Source organism: Xyrauchen texanus, chromosome 30, assembly GCF_025860055.1.
Source record: "Xyrauchen texanus isolate HMW12.3.18 chromosome 30, RBS_HiC_50CHRs, whole genome shotgun sequence".
NCBI lineage: Eukaryota > Metazoa > Chordata > Actinopteri > Cypriniformes > Catostomidae > Xyrauchen > Xyrauchen texanus.
In genome coordinates, this window is record NC_068305.1 from 13,012,075 (window position 1) to 13,032,306 (window position 20,232).

At 41.1% G+C, this 20,232-nt stretch overlaps 1 protein-coding gene across 1 annotated transcript; it reads left to right on the top strand.

Moving 5' to 3' along the window:
• The first annotated feature begins 4,250 nt into the window (after nt 1-4,250).
• On the top strand, nt 4,251-5,693 carry LOC127623663 (piggyBac transposable element-derived protein 3-like). The gene has a single exon (XM_052098076.1). It carries the CDS (start codon nt 4,251-4,253, stop codon nt 5,691-5,693), a length of 1,443 nt encoding a protein of 480 aa, XP_051954036.1.
• The last annotated feature ends 14,539 nt before the right edge of the window (nt 5,694-20,232 follow it).

Below are 20,232 nucleotides of genomic sequence, written 5' to 3' on the forward strand. Positions count from 1 at the left end.
ATTTCATTTGTCTAAGCTTGAGAAAGTGCTGTGCTGTCCCACTTTTCTCTGGGTTTAAACACATTTGGGAGTTCATTATATACTTATTGCACAAGTAAGTTTGATCTTTATATGGATTGTTCAGAAAGCCCTTCTATTGTCTCTGGTGACTTTGCTGGGTCAGGACATTCTTGGGAAAACCTTTAGTTTGCTAGGAGATATTTAATGCCATGCTCCTCCAAACAGTGGTCCAGTAGTTTATTGCAGCATCTTAGGTTCACCCTTCTGTATTGCATTGGGTTATTTAATTGGCTTCATAGTTCTTTTTAGAAGTTCCATATGTTACTTATATTTTTTCCAGATCAGCATATCGGTTCATGTGTTCTACCTGCATTTCCCTGTTGTGCTATTGTAGCGCAACCTCTGATACATGGGTTCTGGTATTGCGGTAACCAGGAAGAAATCATGTACATATAAACTATAGGGAACACAAGCCGGAGGTTGTATTTTCGCTAAAACTACATTTTTGCTCCACTGACAGTTATGTTTAGCATTGGGGTTAATAAAAGGGGGTAGGGTTAATAAATATGCATTCCTGATACTTCATTTACATCTAACAATACAACATACTTTTGGTTGCCAATTTGAGAACATTTTACTCGCATGTGTCCATAATTTCAACAAAACTGTCAGCTTCTGCCACAGGGGGGCAGTGATTACAATTTTGGTAAACACTGACCAAATTCAGCAGCAAAACTTTCGACTTACTGTTGCCAGAATCACAGTGTGATCAGTCTGCAGGAACAGTGCATCCGATTCTCTGCAACATTTGAGTAGTACTTACATTATATACCAAGACCCAAAACTTACATAAACCCTAACAGCAAAAGAGACCAAAACAGCCTTCTTTCACTTAATTCTGAGCAAATTTAGTATTTATTTTGCCATAGATCAAAAGGGATGAGATGTCAAAGGCACAGTATAGGTTATTGGAACCGCTACATGACCAGTTGCTGCATGGTGACGCTTGTCTGGAATTCTGCACATCAGGTCTTAATTTGGGTGCAGGAAAAAAGGAATAGCACAGGTAGTTCATTCTACTATTCTGCTTGATTGAGTAAGTGTGATCTTTCCATGGATTATTCAGAAAGCCCTTCTTTTCTGTCTGGTGACTGTGCAGTGTCAGGACATTTTAATAAAATGTTTGATTTGTTAGGAGATACTTCATGCTAAGATCCTCCAAACAATGGTTCTTCAGTGTTTTTTTTTTTTTTTTTTGCAGTATCAGGCTCAACAAAGAACCCATTTCATATCAAGAACTGTTTTTTATTTATTTATTTATAATTTTTTTGGCATTGGGTTCTTAAATTGGCTTAATGGTTCTTTAACCAAACGTTCTTTTTTAGGTTTTCCAGATTAGCATATTGGTTCATGGGCTCTACCATCATTTAGATGGTTTCCTATAAAAGCTATAGAATATTAGTTCTTTGTGGAACTTTAATGGTTGTTGTATGGTATCAGGCTTCAAAACACTATAAACAGTTATACAAGGCTTCTAAGTTTCAGTAGATCACTAAAACCTACACTCAGTTTACACATAAACATTATACCTTCATTCTTGAGTTATAGTCTTTTATGTGTCAGACAATATTTGTTGTGCTGCATTTTAACACTGAGAAACACAGCCAAGCAATCTACAATACATTACCCTCACATTTCATAACTTCTTTTAAAGTTTAAAATACCCTGTATCATCTCCGTTTAAGAGCCAAAATACTTTAAAGTTGCAAAAAAGACTTTAAAGTTGAAGTCTTTAAGTCTGTGAGGAGCATAACTGCTGTGTTTAAAGGTGTTGGTGCTCTTCCATGGTTTTGTAAAAGTTCAGAGGAAATATAAAGCACTACTACAGCCCCATATAAAATCTAATAAGAATCAGATTTTGTTATAAGAACCCCAAGTGTGCCTTACAAAAACAGAGCTTTTGAAAGATAATTTGTGGTGTTCTATTTTATCCATACTCGCCGATAGATGGATGGATGGATGGGTGGATGAATTTTAAGTAAGCTTTAGCTATTAATCTATCATTCACTCACTCTCATGCCATTCCAAATGTATATGACTTTCTTTCTTTTGCAGAACACATTTCAAGAAAAATTGAAAAATATCTTTGCTGAGTATATCTTTAAAATGCAAGTGGATGTTGATCAGACTTTTGAAGCTCCAAAAAAACAGACAGTCAGCATAAACGTCATCGATATGACTCCAGTGGTTAAATTAATGTCTTCTAAAGTGATACGATCAATTATAGTGCAAAAAAGATCAATATTTAAGTACTTATTAACTATAAACCATTGCTTCTGGTCAGCAGCGGTATTTGTGTGTGACTTAATCATGTTGACATGTTCACATGAGAACCGAGGCACGTGCGGCACACCCCGAAGAGCAGCTCTGTTTACAACTCAGTACAGAAACCTTGTTGGTTTTGGTTTAGATCTGTATTTGTATCTGTTTGTTTTTCACAATGGTGTATTTGTGTGCTAATCCTGGATGTCTCAACAGAGAAAAAAACGTGAGATACCAACCTGAATTAGTCACACGAGAGACCACGTGAACTCAGTGCTCTCATGAACGTGCATACTGCTGCTGATTGGAAGCGATGGTTTATAGTTAAGAAAGTACTTAAATATTTATCTTTTTTTGCACCAAAATGATTTTATCTCGTGGGTCTGACTGCTTTTTCCTGCATGTCTATGTGTTTTCGTTTACCTCGTATGTTTCTCTCTGCCACGTGGCCGGTGTAATTAGCATTTTCATGGGAACGCTGATTTGTACCGCTCACGTGATATTACCCTAACCTGCTCATTATTACCTCTCTCTATATATTCTCCTTCGTTTGTCTGTCTTGTCGCCAGATTGTTTCAATATTATCTGCCGTTCAGTCTTACCATCTGTCAGTCTGTTTTTGTATTCTGTTTTTCCCGTTTAGTTTTTGCCTTCCAGTTGGATTTTCCTGTTTCTGGACTCTATTATTACGCTCTGGACAATTATTACTCACCTTCATCAGCCCGGGTGCTCCCATATCCATCCTGGGGCCTGTTGCATAAAACTGTTTTAGACTAGTCTTACTAGTCAGTAGTCTAAAACTTTCGTCTAAACTTTTTCAGTCAGTTGCATAAAAACTTACAATTTGACCCTTAATCGGGCAAGGAACCATATTTGGTAACTTAATCGAGCATTCAAACTGACGCCCCCTGCCTGTTTGTGTTGTCATATGAGCGCATATATTTCTCCTAGCCAATCAGCGAAGATCGAGGCAACGTCACTGATAGTCACACCATGGCATCTGACCAATCAGAAGTTGCGCGGAGCATTTCAAACTTCAGTGTCGTTACGGATTTTGGAAAGTGAGGATTTGCGCTACTACCTACTCCTACATCAACGCTAATAACTTCGGGAAAAAAAAATGGTAAGTTGATGAATCTCACATACTCTATGTTTGAATAGTTGTGCAACATGTTGAGATAGGTGTTGTTTGCATAGATTTCTTGAAAGTAGTGACATTTGTTGCATGAAAACAAACGCCCCGTTCAGGTAAGATTAGCGCAAGTGACCGCAAGTCCATATTTAGACATACGCCCTATGCGTATAGAAAGCCATACTAGGGTATTTTTTCTACAAATTATGCATTATAAGGACAATAGTATTTACTAGTGCATTGGATGTTATCACAGGTTTGAATAACATTATACAGTGATCCAGTGGGAAACGTAACACATTTATAAACATTTTCAAGCCATAGATATTGAAATATGTGTGGTTTGGGTCAGTTTTATTACCTTATTACAGTTTTTGATACTTATAATGCTATTTTGCACTTCTTATTATATAGTTACACTTTATGTGTCAGTTTTATGCCCTTGAAACAGTTTTTATCATAGTTAAATGCCATGTATTGGTGTTTACTTTTACTGTGAGACTTATTACTGCTAAAATAAGTGGTACCACCAGTACGTATAATGCTATTTTGCACTTCTTATTATATATTTACACTTTATGTGTCAGTTTTATGCCCTTGAAACAGTTTGTATCATAGTTAAATGCCATATATTGGTGTTTACTTTTACTGTGAGACTTATTACTGCTAAAATAAGTGGTACCACCAGTACGTATAATGCTATTTTTATTCTTATTTATATCTGTTACTTAACAAATAACTCAAACTGGGCTTGATATTGACTCAAAAATGTACCCTCTTTTCTTAGCAGCTGTCTATGCAGCTCTTTTATGGCAAGAGGGCGACTGTTGTGCCAGCCCACCCCAGCATCAGTGATGATGAGGGCTCTGAGGAGGAAGATGATGATGTGGCAGACCCTGACTTCCTCCCACCCACCCACAACCTAGACACTCCAGGCCCGAGTGATATAGGCCCCTCTGCCAAGAGGAAGTGTGTGCAGCCTGCATTGGAAGTGCTTGAAGAAGATGATGATGATGATGATGATGATGATGATGACGATGAAGAGCCAGCACCACAAGCAAAGAGGCAAACTAAGAAGGGGAAGCCAGCAGCCCGGCTAACCACCTGGAGGAAGGCTGACCTGGACAACCCCGCCCTGCCTGAGTACCAGCACTGTCCCCCAGACTTCACTGATACTCCATTTCAGTACTTCAGCATGTACTTCAGCCCCCAAATCATAAAGCACATAACTTACCAGACCAACTTGTATGCAACCCAGAAGAACATCAACACCACCTTCACAACCACTGAAGACGAGATTATGAACTTTGTGGCTATCCTGATGTACATGGGGATTGCTGAGCTGCCTACCGTTGAAGAGTACTGGGCAATGGAGATCAGGGTCCCTCAAGTCGCAAACCTCATGTCATTGAAGAGGTTCAGGCTGATGAAGAGGCTTGTCCATTTCAACGACAACACCCAGATCCCTGGCACCATCGACAGATTCTTCAAGGTGCGGCCACTGTTCAGTCATCTGAATGCTGTCTTCAGGAGTGAGCCACAGACCCCCAAGCAGTCTGTGGATGAGGTCATGGTTGCCTACAAAGGCAAGACAGCTGGCAACCTGAGGCAGTACATAAAGAACAAGCCGGACAAATGGGGATTCAAGTTGTTTGCTAGGGCTTCTGAGGATGGCTTCATCCATGACATGGTGCTGTATCAAGGGAAGAATACGCTGGAGGCCCACGGTGTTCTACTGACACATGAACAAACAGCCATGGGTGTCACCAGCCAGATAGTCTCCGTCCTAGCCAGCACCATGTCATCCTCCACCACCACAGCCATCTTTGCGGACAACTTCTTCACCAGCCTGGAGATAGTGCGGTACCTCAAGGACAAGAACTGCAGGTACATGGGGACAGCCAGGGACAACAGAATAGGCAGGCCTCCACTCAAAATAATCAAGGAGATGGAGAATAAGGCTGTCCCTTGTGGTACGTATGACTACGTCACCAGTGACAATGGGATCCTGGCCCTCAGGTGGAAGGACAATAGGATCGTCACTCTGCTGTCAACAGACATGGGGGCAGAGCCCATTTCCTCAGTCCACAGGTACTGCAGTGAAACTAAGAGGAAGGAACAAGTAAGCTGCCCTGCTGTCATCAAAAGTTACAATGCCAACATGGGGGGCATTGACAAGAGTGACATGCTGGTCCATCTCTACCGCACCCCCATGAAATCCAAGAGGTGGTACATGTGACTGTTTGCCTACTCTGTGGATGTCAGCCTCACGAATGCCTGGGTTTTCTACAGGCGGAACTGTAAGGCTATTGGCCTTGAGGTTGGCCTGTCTTTAAAAAAATTTAGAATCCAGGTGTTCAAGGAAGCCAGCAGACAGAGGCCAGTCACATCACATCCCCGAAGGAGCTCAGCATCTCCAGGCAGCCTCAGCACTTCTGTTGACATCCCCACACCTGTCCGGGGACACCGCAGCCACAATCCAGAGAGTTCTGTGTGGTTTGACATGTCCCTGTTCCATGCCCCTGTTTACACTAACTGCCAGACCTGCAAGTATTGCAGCAGGAAGGGGAATATCTTGAGGTCAAACGTGGTCTGCAGGGTCTGCAAGGTCCATCTGTGCCTCAATGCTGACCGCAATTGCTTCATCAAGTACCACGAAGCCTAATTCGCTGGACTTGACAAAAGAAAAATGTTCTAATAATAATTTAAAATGTTCCTAATAATAATTTAAAATGTTCCTAATTATAATTTAAAATGTTCCTAAATAAATATTGTTATGTTTGTAACAAGTTTGTGTTTGTATTATATTTTTATATATACACTTTTTAGGGGGGAAAAATTACCCTAGACTGGCGAGGAACCATATATGGGAACTTCATTGCCCTTGATTTCCAACCTAAAGAAATATATATTTTTAAAACTCACAAATGTTTAGAAGTCTTATAATATCCTCCAATAACACTCTATGGTTGAAATTTAGAATTTCCAAGTATTTCAATGAGTGCCCTATAAAGGGTGTGCTTGTGCTATCTTTTTTTGCTTGTGCTGGTTTTTTTGTGGGCGAAAATAAATACAAAGCAGTACCAAAAAGCATGTTGACTACTTCAACATAAATTTTGCTCTCATTTCTTTCTGGCCAGCAAATTTCTCAATGAATCTCTGATTAAAGTCAGTCATCTCAGTAACAAGTCTCTTTTCCATGGAGAGCAATGCCAGTGCATTCAGCCTCTCCTGGGTCATGGTGTTTCTGAGAAAGGTTTTTATTATTTTCAAGGTTGAGAAACGCCTCTCAGCTTCAGCCGTGGTCATGGGTGTGGTACTGAGAACTTTTAGGAGAGTCACAGTTTAGGAAAAGACTTCTTCAAGATTATTCTCCATAAACAGCTGGAATAGGTCCACAACCCCACGGCAGGCTTTGAATTCTTCCTTGCTGTAGATGAGACTGAGCTCTGTCTTCAGCTTGCTTCCACTGAGCATCGGGTACGCTTTCATGGTGCTGCTCAATGCATATTCAGGAAAGGTATCCTTGTACTCATCAAACCTGTCCCCCTGCAACAAGGTGGCACAGACAAGTGGTCTGTGAATGAGAAACGCTCCCTAGTGTGTCACAGGATCACAGACCTATAGAGATAATTAAATATATAAATGTAAGGTAGTAACCTGGAGTAGGCCACTAGTTGTCACAGTTGCAATGACTTTCAAAATAAAAATAGAGCCATTTGAGTTTTTGTCCCATACAAGACAGTAGTTTTTGGTGGCTTCATATTTCATTTGATCATTTATTTTTATGTTGCCAATTTATTATTTTTGGGATGCTGTTGTATAATATTAAAATTATGATTTTTGTAAGGATTTATACCAAACAAAAATAAAATTCTTGAGTCTGTAGAATATGATATATGTGGGCAGGACATCTCTGCAGCACAACAATAATGTAAAATAGTATTTTGACAAATTTCTATAACAAACTCAACTCTGCTGCAATCCTTTCACGCTGTTCTGGTCTGAGAGCCCTGCGCCTCTTTGTTGGCCGAGAACCACTACTTTGCTCTCCAATGGAATGGAGAGAGTTTCCTTTTTTTTCTTCCAGCGAACGCCTTGTGAAAGGTTTTTTTTGTAAATCAATGACAGAGTTTGGTTTAACTGCTGCCATTATCTCTCTGAAAGTGATCAGCCTAGCAAAGTTTTGGCGGAGTCGCCTGCGCACTCGCAGTAGTGGCCAAGAGCGTAAAGTTGAATCTTTAAGAAACCAATTAGAGACCAGCTTCAGGTCACATGCTGCCCAAACATTTAAGGACTCCATTTGTCTGGCGTTCCTCGTCCATGAAACCGCATGAAACATATTGAAAAACATAGAAAATAGTTAACCGATTAAAGCCAGTTTTTATTAAATGCTGAGGCTCTTACTACCAGCCTGCACATCGTATGAGTAAACTATTTAATTTTTTAATTTTTATTTAATTTTTATATAATTTTTGTATTCATGTATATTTCTGGAATTTTGATGGGGGCGGCGCCCCAGCGCCCTCTATTGACAAGCCGCCACTGGCCTGCAGCCACTTGCTAAATGCCGAATCACAGCAGTGCTGATGTAGGGCCATATGCAGGGGTGGAAAGAGTACTGAAAAATTATACTCAAGGAAAAGTACTGTTACTTCTTAAACAATTTAGTTTAAGTAGAGTAAATGTGCCTGTCCTAAAAAACTACTCTAGTAAGAGTAAAAGAGTAGCTCATTTAAAAGTACTCATGAGTAGTGAGTATTGAGTACTGAGTTGCAAAAGCTATGCCCCATTATAATAAAAACTTGATTCTGCAATTGAAAAAATGTTGCACACATACTGTAATTTACATTCCCTTTTATGTCTGTTTGCAAGAAAGAATAAAAAAAAAATTGGTATTTTATTGGTGTTTGTGATTGACAACTTTTAAAATACATCTATGATACTGTAAACACTACATGAATCTGATTTAAAATAAATAAAAGGGTGACATGATTACAGAAATGAAAAGATGAAAAAGTTATTTTCAATATCATAATGTTTGAAACAAATACATAAAATCAGTTTATGTGTAGGGTCTAAATTTCCCTTAATGCCGACTGAGAGAGTTACTGTTTTGCATAAAACATGTTAAAAATAATGCAAGGTTTAAAAAAAACACAAAAAAGCAGGGTCTTATTGCGCATCATGTCCCACACAATAGAGGCGGTAGAGCAGCTGTTTGGTACAGGGGCCACATTGGGCTTTAAAGGAATAATTCACACAAAAATTTAAATTCTTTCATAATTTAGTCAACCTTATGCCATCCTGGATGTGTATGACTTTCATCAGCAGAACACAAATTAAGATTTTTAGAAGAATATCTCAGCTCTTTTGGTCCATAAAATGCAAGTGATACCACCTGCTCAGGCAGGTAAAACTGCTGGATCCATGGTGGAGCCGTAGGAGGCTGAGCCATAGGAGGCTCGGGAGGCAGAGCCGTGGAAGGCGGAGCCGTAGGAGGCTCGGGAGGCGGAGCCGTTGGAGGCTCGGGAGGCCGGAGCCGCAGGAGGCTCGGGAGGCGGAGCCGCTGGAGGCTCGGGAGGCGGAGCCGCTGGAGGCTCGGGAGGCGGAGCCGCTGGAGGCTGAGCCATAGGAGGCGGAGCCGTAGGAGGCTCGGGGGCGGAGCCCTGGAGGGCTCGAGAGACTTGAGGGGCGGAGCCCTGGAAGGCTTGCGAGGCTTGAGGGGCGGAGCCCTGGAAGGCTCGGGAGGAGGAGCCCTAGAAGACTCGAGAGACTTGGGAGGCGGAGCCCTGGAAGGCTCGAGAGGCTTGAGAGGCAGAGCCCTGGAAGGCTCGAGAGGCTCGAGAGACTTGAGGCGGAGCCCTGGAAGGCTCGAGAGACTTGAGAGACGGGGCCCTAGGAGGCTCGGGAGGCGGAGCTCTGGAAAGCTCGGAAGGCTCGGAAGGCAGAGTACTAGGAAGCTCGGAAGGCGGAGCTCTGGAAAGCTCGGAAGGCTTGGAAGGCAGAGTACTAGGAAGCTCGGAAGGCGGAGCTCTGGAAAGCTCGGAAGGCAGAGTACTAGGAAGCTCGGAAGGCGGAGCTCTGGAAAGCTCGGAAGGCTTGGAAGGCAGAGTACTAGGAAGCTCGGAAGGCGGAGCTCTGGAAAGCTCGGAAGGCAGAGTACTAGGAAGCTCGGAAGGCGGAGCTCTGGAAAGCTCGGAAGGCGGAGCACTGGGAAGCTCGGAAGGAGCTGACTCTTGGATGGGCGCGACCACTGGCATTGGCCTTTGGACGGTCATGGCTACTGGCGCTAGCTCTTGGACGGTCGTGGCTACTGGCGCTAGCTCTTGGACGGTCGTGGCTACTGGCGCTAGCTCTTGGACGGTCGTGGCTACTGGCGCTAGCTCTTGGACGGTCATGGCTACTGGCGCTGGCTCTTGGACGGTCATGGCTACTGGCGCTGGCTCTTGGACGGTCATGGCTACTGGCGCTGGCTCTTGGACGGTCATGGCTACAGCGCTGGCTCGGGGACGGTCGAGGCTACAGGCGCTGGCTCGGGGACGGTCGAGGCTACAGGCGCTGGCTCAATCGGACGGTCCTCTTGCCTCAGGCAGAGCAGGTGGTATCTGGCACATAAAACCGCTGGATCCATGGTGGTTCTATCGTTCTGTAACGGTTGAGCAGCGAGGCAGATGAGGAGATGCGGATCCAAATGCAGTTAGACTTTATTTAATAAACAAACAAGTAAACGCAAAGGAACAACCCTCAACGGGGAAATAAAACATAAAACCGAAAACTAAACACGATGAAAACAAACAGAGAACTCAGGCAACAAAACAGAGAACTCAGGCAACAAAACAGAGAACTCAGGCAGGGAACACATACCAGGCTAACAACAAACAACGATAGACCAGGACTGAACCAAAAACCAGGGTATAAATACATGAACATAGGAAAAAGGGGCCAATGAACAAACAGAACTCAAACAAGATAACAAGGTGATAAACAGAAGCAAAATGGCAAATTAACGAGGGCAGGTGCAAACAATGAACGTGAACACGAAAGCTAACAGAGAGACTATGGAGTTACACAAGGGACAAAAGTGAAAACTAAGGAATGCAAAATTGACAAAAATGGCAAACAAAAGGGCAACAGTGAAACAAGACAAGGTAAACATAACACACTGGAGTCATATGGATTACTTTAGTGCTACCTTTATGTGCTTTTTAGAGCGTAAAACAAATTGTATTGTATGGACCTCCAGAGCTAAAATTTTCTTCTAAAAATCTTTATTTGTGTTCTGAAGAAAGAGAGTCAAACACATCTGGGATGGCATGAGGGTTAGTAAATGATAAGAGAATTTTAATTTTTGAGTGAACTATTTCTTTAAGTAGCTCATGGGGGCCACACTGTCCTCTTTTTGAGATACAATTTTCCACGAAGATTTAGTTCTTGTATCTTTTAAGCCCAGAAATAGTTGTGTTCTCATTCTAATGCATGATGCACAATTTTCAGAATTTTGTGACTGGTGGAATGTTCTGCCTGAAGTATTGCTCTACAAATGTTGATACTTTTCTATCAGGCATTAGAAAAAACTTTATAAAGGCTAAGCATAATTATAAATTATTTTATCTTCTCCACTTTACTGGTAATTTATTATACAAAATAACACACTCTCTACATCAGGGGTCAGTATTATAAAAAAAATATGATTATTAAAAATGTCAGTTTTATTCTATTACATTAATGCTTTTAAAGCATTATTCAGCCAAAAGTACTGGGTGTTTTTCTCATTTATATGATATTGTTGTTTGATTAATAGCCTTTATATGACATAGCCTACTAGACACTTATCAATTCGGTTACATGTACACTTCAAGTCTGACATTTTTATACAAATATGCTTTCTGTCCCTCTGTTTACGTTCGCTTTAGACCAAACCGGCTGCGTTTAATCGTTTAATCTCTCACATCAACCCAATAAATTCAGTGATAGATAGTTAAATTACAGGCTACATTATAGACAAACCGAATCTAGTAATCAGAAATATGGAATTTACCTTGATACGTTTCTTTAAATTAGGCAGGATTAATGCTGATATATGGCTTGAGCAAGTTAAACTCACAAGACACAGTCAGGCAATTGGCCTTTTTCACTGCGAAAATCCCTTTCAGGTGTGGCTGAGATGTTCAGGTGTTGCACTGTGTTTGAGGTATTCTCCACATCCATAATATTTGACACCAGACCTACAGCTGCCTTTCAAGTTTTTTTTTACCTGTGATTTGATTTGATGGGAGTCACTCTCCCTAGCCAATCATGTTGATGAATAAAAATAAAATCAGGACAGGGAAGTATCGAACACAGACAGTGGGAAAATAGCGCATTAAAAGTACAATTACAGGACTTAAAATATACGCAAAGTAAAACTACTTAAAAAATTAAAATTCCTGGGAAAAACAACTTAATTACAGTACGTTAGTATTTTTAACTTGTTACTTTGCACCCCTGGTCATATAGCACTTGCTATATGCACATTTTCTTGCTGCATAATCTAGGGTGACGATTTCCTGGACATGTACTCTTTTTCGGACCTTAAAGCATCTGGCCGGGATTTCTAAATTTGCAAAAATGTCTGTGATTCGGCTTTAGTTGCATTATTATATGCATCTGGTCTAATACTTCATTGTGTGTGAGCGCATATTTGCATTGCTTTAACCCGTCTTTGTAAGTCCCACCTTCTCGCATACCAATTGGTCGATTTATAAGAGGCTTGCAGCAACTATTGGCCAAATTCCTGCCTGTCAATCTCTCTGCGACTGCACAGAGCTGTTGTGTCCGGCATCAAACAGTTGCTTGACAGTAGCAGCAAATGACAGCTGGAAACAATGCCCAAACAAAAGTGCAAATTTACAGAAGATTTGCACAAAAAAGTCCCATGCTTTCGTCCAGGTCGAGATCTGTGGGAAGCAGAATGTATGACATGTAAAGATGGCACTTATGTGTCAGTTGCTAATAAATTTGCAAGTGTTTTAGAAGCACACATTAGCTCTGCGAAGCATAAAGGGTCAGCAAAAGGTGAAAGCTCTTCAGGCAAATTGTGCGACCAGGTAAAATTATCACATTGCTTCATTTTCCATGGCCATTTAAAATAGTTTCCTCCCACCATCCAAAAGACATGCAGGCTAGGTTAATTGGTGTCTCCAAAAAAATTGCCCTAGGTGTGGATGTGGAGGTGAGTGTGAGTGTATGTCTGTCTATGTGTGGCCCTGCGATGGACTGGCGACCTGTCCAGGGTGTCCCCCGCCTTTCGCCCAATGTTAGCTGGGATAGGCTCCAGCCCCCCGCGACCCTGTAACAGGATAAGCGGTTGACGATGGATGGATGGATGGATGGATGGATATATATATATAGCATTTTTTCTTTTTTGCCTTTTTATTCATAGAGACATTGAGAGTGGAGACAAATGATGGGTTAAATTGTTGGTTTGGGGGTGTTTTTGTTTTGATTTGTTTTGCCTTTTCTTTTTTATATTTATGTGGTTCAACCGATCAGTCCCACTGTGTGGCTCTGTTTTAAATATCACTTCAGCTAGACAAAAATGCATACATTAGAGGATAAGATTAAGAATGAACACTGCATCCTTCATTTTTTTATGACTATATTTGTCTGAGCCCCTTTTTTCTTTATGACCTTGTGGTTTGGCAGATTATATTCTGCTTTATTTTTCCTGTTTATGCCAGTTCCCAAAGTGGGTGTGAGCAGGTTGGTAAGACGCTCAAGTAAATGTAATATCAAACTGAATAGGGACAGAAAAACAAGTAGCTGAAATACAAGCCTCATACATGACAGATTATATTCACAGAGATTTAATTACGCGCCGACTCGTTGCTCGCATTTATTTTTTTTTCTTAACCATAATTTTATCTAGCTGCAATCTGATAGTGAGTGGGTCTTCATGAGTGCAAAACCACATTATAATTCCATTTTATCAGACAGAAGAGATGAACACTTTTATTTGCAACATGTTTGACAGACTCTAACTTGGATACATAAAGTATTCAAGCCCTGTTACTTTTTTCTCTAGTGGAAAAATATATGGGGCTGCTCACTTAGGCAACATTAATGTTAAACTTTCTTAATAATACGCTTTCATTTAAAAACATAGCTTTTTCTCTATGTTTTGGCCTTCTGTCCACACTGAGACAGTGTTTTTGTCTAGCGAAAACTGAGCTTTTCGAAAACGCTCTCCCAAGTGTATAAATTTGAAAATGGCAAACTTGCGTTGTAGTGTGGACTGGAAAAGCTGAGAAATTGATGATATATTTGTTGTCATGTGGCACAGTCATGTACTCCATTCACCCCCAAACAATCTAGATGTGACCCGTGTTGTAGCTACATTGTTGCTATCCACTTTGATAGCGTTGTTAAAGATAAATGTTACCTTGTACAACCTTAACACAGCATTCCTTCAAATGTGATGGGAAGTTTACCAGGAATTGGTATAATTGTGTATCAAACCATACATAGAATTATGGGTATATAATGGATTAATGTTGACATAGCCTTAGTAACAGAGTTGAGAGACAATGGTAACTCTCAGTAGTCTCAAATATATTATTAGTACTTTATCCAATTATGACATTTATTTTCTGTTTTTTGAAGACCGTCCACACAGAAGCATGTAGATCCAGCTTTTGTGGAGGCTCTGTTATTTGGTTTTGGGTTCATTGCCATGTCCTGCAGAGACATTTATTTACCAGCAATGGGATTTATTAAGGGTCATTGACCGATCTCTTCAATAAAACATTCAAATAGTTTATTATATTTTGTGATTCAAATCAAGACGAAAAATGAAAAATTGATCAATCTATATATTCATTGTTATATTTAAATGACTTAATGTCTGATATTGAGATCAAATAACATAACATTTTATGGAGGCTTCATATATTTTCAAGATTGCAATGTTTGTATGATAAATAAACAAGACATGAGTTATGCGTGGTTAACGATTTTGCCAATTTCCATTGGAAAAATTTGGCAAGACAATTTCGAATTGGAATTGGAAAGGATTTCTCTTGTCGTAGGGTAAAATCAGCAGTCTTTGATCGCTCAGTATGACATGTTCACCAATGGCCACAGCAATGAATCTTAGTCCCCGAGTTCTGTGTGTCAGACATTTTGCGTGACAGTCATGCAGTGTGACTGCTCCTATGTCAGATGAGATCACACCCAGTCAGTGCTGTCAATCGGAACGACTGGGACCAAATTCTTGGCTACAATGTCTATTGTACATCTGACATAATGTCGCACAGTGTTGCATGCCTTTTACCCAAGATTTCACTAGCATAATATCATACATTTTATCTACCATGGGAATTCACCACTGTTTACATAACCGGAGTTTACATTCCCCCCAGCGCTAACGCTAAGGCAGCGCTCTGTGAACTGTATGGGGCTATGAGCGAACTGCAGAACGCTCAACCCGATGGACTGTTTAATGTCGCCGGAGATTTCAACCATGCGAATCTCAAGACAGTGCTCCCTAAATTCCATCAGTATGTGGACTTTGCAACGAGAGGGGCGAATGCGCTTGATCTTGTTTACACAAACATCCCAGGCGCTGCACGGCGGAGCCCCGCCCCACCTCGGCTACTCAGACCACATCTCTGTTATGTTAATTCCAGCATACAGACCGCTCGTCAGACGCACAAAACCGCTTCAGAACTAGGTGAAAACCTGGCCAGCAGGAGCCATCTCTGCTCTTCAGGACTGTTTTGAGTGTACTGACTGGCAAATGTTCAGGGACGCTGCAACATATGGCGATTCTACCAACTTGGAGGAATACACAGCATCAGTGACCAGCTACATCAGCAAGTGAATTGATGATGTCACTTTCTCCAAGACCATCACCACACGCTCCAACCAGAAGCCGTGGATGACTGCGGAGGTGCGCACGCTGCTGAGGTCCCGAGACTCCGCCTTCAGAGCAGGCGATAAGGCAGCCCTAAGAACAGCTAGGGCCAAACTGACACGGGCAATCAGAGAGGCAAAGCGCGCACACGCCCAGAGAATCCACAGTCACTTCCAGGACAGCGGTGACACGCGGCGCATGTGGCAGGGCATCCAGGTCATCACCAACTACAGGACAACATCAGTTGCCTGTGACAAAGATGCCTCCCTTCCAGATGCGCTGAACGACTTCTACGCTCGGTTTGAAGTGCAGAACGACGTGGTGGCGAGGAAGACCACCCCTCCTCCCAACGACCAGGTGCTCTGTCTTACCACGGCAGATGTGAGGAAAACTCTAGGTAGAGTCAACCCACGGAAGGCTGCTGGACCAGACAACATTCCTGGCAGAGTGCTCAGAGGATGTGCAGACCAGCTAGCAGATGTTCTTACCGACATCTTCAACATCTCTCTGAGCAGCGCCGTTGTTCCAACTTGCTTCAAGGCCACCACCATCATCCCCATGCCAAAGAAGTCTTCAGTGTCCTGCCTCAACGACTAGCGTCCCGTCGCACTTACACCCATCATCATGAAGTGCTTCGAGAGGCTCGTCATGAGGCACATTAAGACCCAGCTGCCCCCCTCACTAGACCCACTACAGTTTGTGTATCGTCCAAACCGTTCAACGGACGATGCCATCGCCACAACCCTCCATCTGGCCCTCACCCACCTAGACAATAAGGACTCATACGTTCGAATGCTGTTCATAGACTTCAGCTCAGCATTCAACACATTCATTCCTCAGCACCTGATTGGAAAGCTGAACCTGCTGGGCCTGGACACCTCCCTCTGCAACTGGATCCTGGACTTCCTGACTGGGAGACCTCAGTCAGTCCGGATCGGGAACAGCATCTCCACCACCACCACACTGAGCACTGGGGCCCCCCAGGGCTGTGTGCTCAGTCCACTGCTGTTCACTCTGCTGACTCACGACTGTGCAGCAATGCACAGCTCGAACCACATCGTCAAGTTCGCCGATGACACGACCTTGGTGGGTCTCATCAGCAAGAACAACGAGTCAGCATACAGAGAGGAGGTGCAGCGGCTGACGAACTGGTGTAGAGCCAACAACCTGTCCCTGAATGTCGACAAAACAAAAGAGATGGTTGTTGACTTTAGGAGAGCACAAGGTGAACACACTCCGCTGAACATCGACGGCTCCTCTGTGGAGATCGTCAAGAACACCAAATTCCTTGGTGTTCACCTGGCGGAGAACCTCACCTGGTCCCTCAACACCAGCTCTATCACCAAGAAAGCACAGCAGCGTCTCTACTTTCTTCGAAGGCTGAGGAAAGCACATCTCCCAACCCCCATCCTCACTGCATTCTATAGAGGGACTATTGAGAGCATCCTGAGCAGCTGCATCACTGCCTGGTTTGGGACTTGCACCGTTTCGGACCGCAAAGCCCTGCAGAGGATAGTGAGGACAGCTGAGAAGATCATTGGGGTCTCTCTTCCCTCCATCAAAGACATTTACAAAAAACACTGTATCCGCAAAGCAACCAGCATTGTGGACGACCCCACACACCCCTCACACAAACTCTTTACCCTCCTGCCGTCTGGCAAGGGGTACCGAAGCATTCGGGCCCTCACGGCCAGACTGTGTAACAGTTTCTTCCCCCAAGCCATCAGACTCCTCAATACTCAGAGACTGGTTTGACACACACACGTGTCCTGAGTCGCACTTTAAATTACTGTCACTTTATAACTGTCTGCTACCTCAATAACTGCTATGTGCATAGAACACTATCTCATAGTATGTTATGTGTACGTTTTTAGAAACTGTCATCTTTTTGCACTACTGAGTACTGGTCGGCGCTGCACTGTGTCTATTGTCCTGTTCATTGTCAGTAATTTGTTGTACTGTCCCGTACTTTGCACGTGCACTTTATATAGGTATATATAGGTATTTTATATAGGTATTTTATTTCGTTGTGTTGTCTCATGTGGTCCTGTGTTGGTCCTTTGTTGTTTTTATGTAGCACCATGGTCCTGGAGGAACGTTGTCTCGTTTCGCTGTGTACTGTACTAACTGTATATGGTTGAAACGACAATAAAAACCACTTGACTTGACTACAGTCTTACAAGCAACAACCGTTAAGGATCAAAAAAATACAATGTGCACCCACCTTTAGGCTTTATTCAATTATTAAAATCTCATTAAAAGACACTCATGTAACATTAAAATAAAGCTTTGTTTTAAAATAATAACATATCAACAGTGCAGCAATGTACAAAAATACTTATAATAAATGAGTGTTTTCAAGTCACACTTTCATCTCTTGGGCTTTACTGTAAATGTACATGAAGCATAAATCTACACTTCTTTAGTTTGTGAGAGAAAAGAAACAATACAACTTGTGTTGTCCCATGTGGTGATTTTAAGAATCTTTATCGATCTTGTTGGACAAGTTTGACCTTGGTGAAACACTGGTGGGTGACACAGAGGGCTTGTTTTGGAGCAGAGAGTCTATGTGAAGTTGCAAAAGCAAAACTAAAAAGAGTCGTACAGATTTTTCTGTCTGTCTATTTAATGTATACTTAAACTTCTCATCAATTCTCCTAATATTTACAGATTAGCCTTTTCCAAATGGCACCAATAAATGAGTGTTTTACAAACAATTATCACAAAGAGGAACAGTGAATAGAAAAGAACAATGAAGAGAAGTCATTTCATTCTCTGAGAATCACATTAGGTCATGTGTAACAGTTTTTAATCATCTCATCTGCTATTCTGATTAGGTCATGCTGACAGAATTACATTAGATGATTTAGCTTGAAACTGTGAACATGGAAATTTACAGAATGTTTATCTTGAAAGTTAACATTTTTTATAAGCAATGTTCTAGTGGTTATCACATAAAAATTATTCCACATTTTGTTCCGATTCAGTACTGGTGATAGTAAACACAGCATAGGGGGAAACGCTTTTATCAAAGTTATAAAATCTATAAAAAATAGAGCTTGCTACTGAAAAGCTACTTGATTTCAAAACTAGCCAAGCTACCACATTGCTACTCATAAATGTAGTTAAGCTAATAGATTCGCTTTTGTATTTTTGATAGTTGTAGTGAAGCTACATCACTGCAAACAAAACATGTTTCCTTAGGAATATTATTTTAACTGGTAATCAATTTAGAGATTATCCGATTGTCCTCAAAAACACTTTCCATCCTGTTAGTCTTTTGTAACATCCTTTTAACTAATGAAAACAGCTCTTTAATTACATCATCCACAAGGAAGTTACATCATTTCAGTGGTAAAACTATAGTATATCAGCAGTACGAGCATATAAATTATGTGAAGTTGTATGGTATTAGTTGCTTTGTCTCATATAATCATTCAATAAAATCATAAAATCATGTTTGGGAAAATTAATAAATCTGTATTATAGGCTTTAAAATAATAAAAATATCAAATGTAAAAAAATATCAAAATTAACTTTAAGCACATTGTATAAGCTAAATCCCAATCCGTCACTGAGTAATGGGTAACTTTAGCTGTTTACAGTATTTCCACCTTGTTTGGCATCCTGGCTTGCCATTGTGTAAATAATACATTTTACAATCAATTTTACATTAAATGAAGGTTGACCAAGCTTAACCAAAGCACATTTCAAGTCTTTATAGAAATACTTCCCTAAATTTCAACACAAATTTTTTTTTATTGTTTTTAATTGTTAATGTAACTCTGATGATGCTCAATGACTGCACTCATGGGCCCGACTTTACTTTGCTTAAATGAGTTCACATTTACTATAAACTATACTTGTTAAAGTAAGAAATTACTGTAATGAACTACTTTTTCCCAAGAATTGTACTTTTTAAGTAGTTTAAAAATTGTATACTTTTACTTGAGTACATTTTAATTGCTGTAACTGTACTTTTACTGCGCTATTTTCCCACCATCTGTATTCGCTAATTCCCTGTCCTGATTTTATTTTTATCCATCAAGATGATTGGCTAGGGAGAGTCTCATGACTCAGGTCAAATCAAATCACACGTAAAAACTTGAACGGCAGCTGCAGATTTGGCGCCAACTGTTATGTATGTAGAGGATGCCTCAAGCACATTTTACAGCTGAACATCTCGACCACACCTGAAAGGGCTTTTCGCAGTGAAAAAGGCAAATTGCATGATCGTGTCATGTGAGTTCAACTTGCTCAAGCCAGATATCAGCATTAATCCTGCCTCTAATTTGAAGAAACACCTTGAGGTAAATTTCATTTTTCTGATTACTAGATTCTGTGTGTCTATAATGTAGCCTGTAATTTAACTATCTATCACTGAGACTATTGGGCTGCTGTGAGAGATTAATGCAATGTTATCAATAGGGCTGGCCAATAAATGTATCTAAATGTTTATCTGAACAAAGAGAGTTTTCTATATTTAGCATATGTTTTACACGTAGGCATCAATCGTGATAGCAAGAGCACCACTGGTTGGTTGATCTAGATGAAATATAAAAGATTGACTTTTTATTTCCTGACGTCTGTCGCTGCGTGTTGTTTAATTGACAGGTGGCTAATGTTTGAGCACTAATGCGGTTATATGCCTAAATGGTCAAATACACTTTAAATTCTCATCAAGATGGGCATTGACAGGATTATAATGTAAACAAAGTCGTTTATGTCAAAGTAAATTGAAATAGTGGGACAAAAAGCATATTTGCATCAAAATGCCGGACTTGAAGTGTACATGTAACCGAATTGAGGACTGTCTAGTAGGCTATGTCATATAAAGTCTATTAATCAAACAACAATAACAAGTAAGTGAGAAAATAACTTG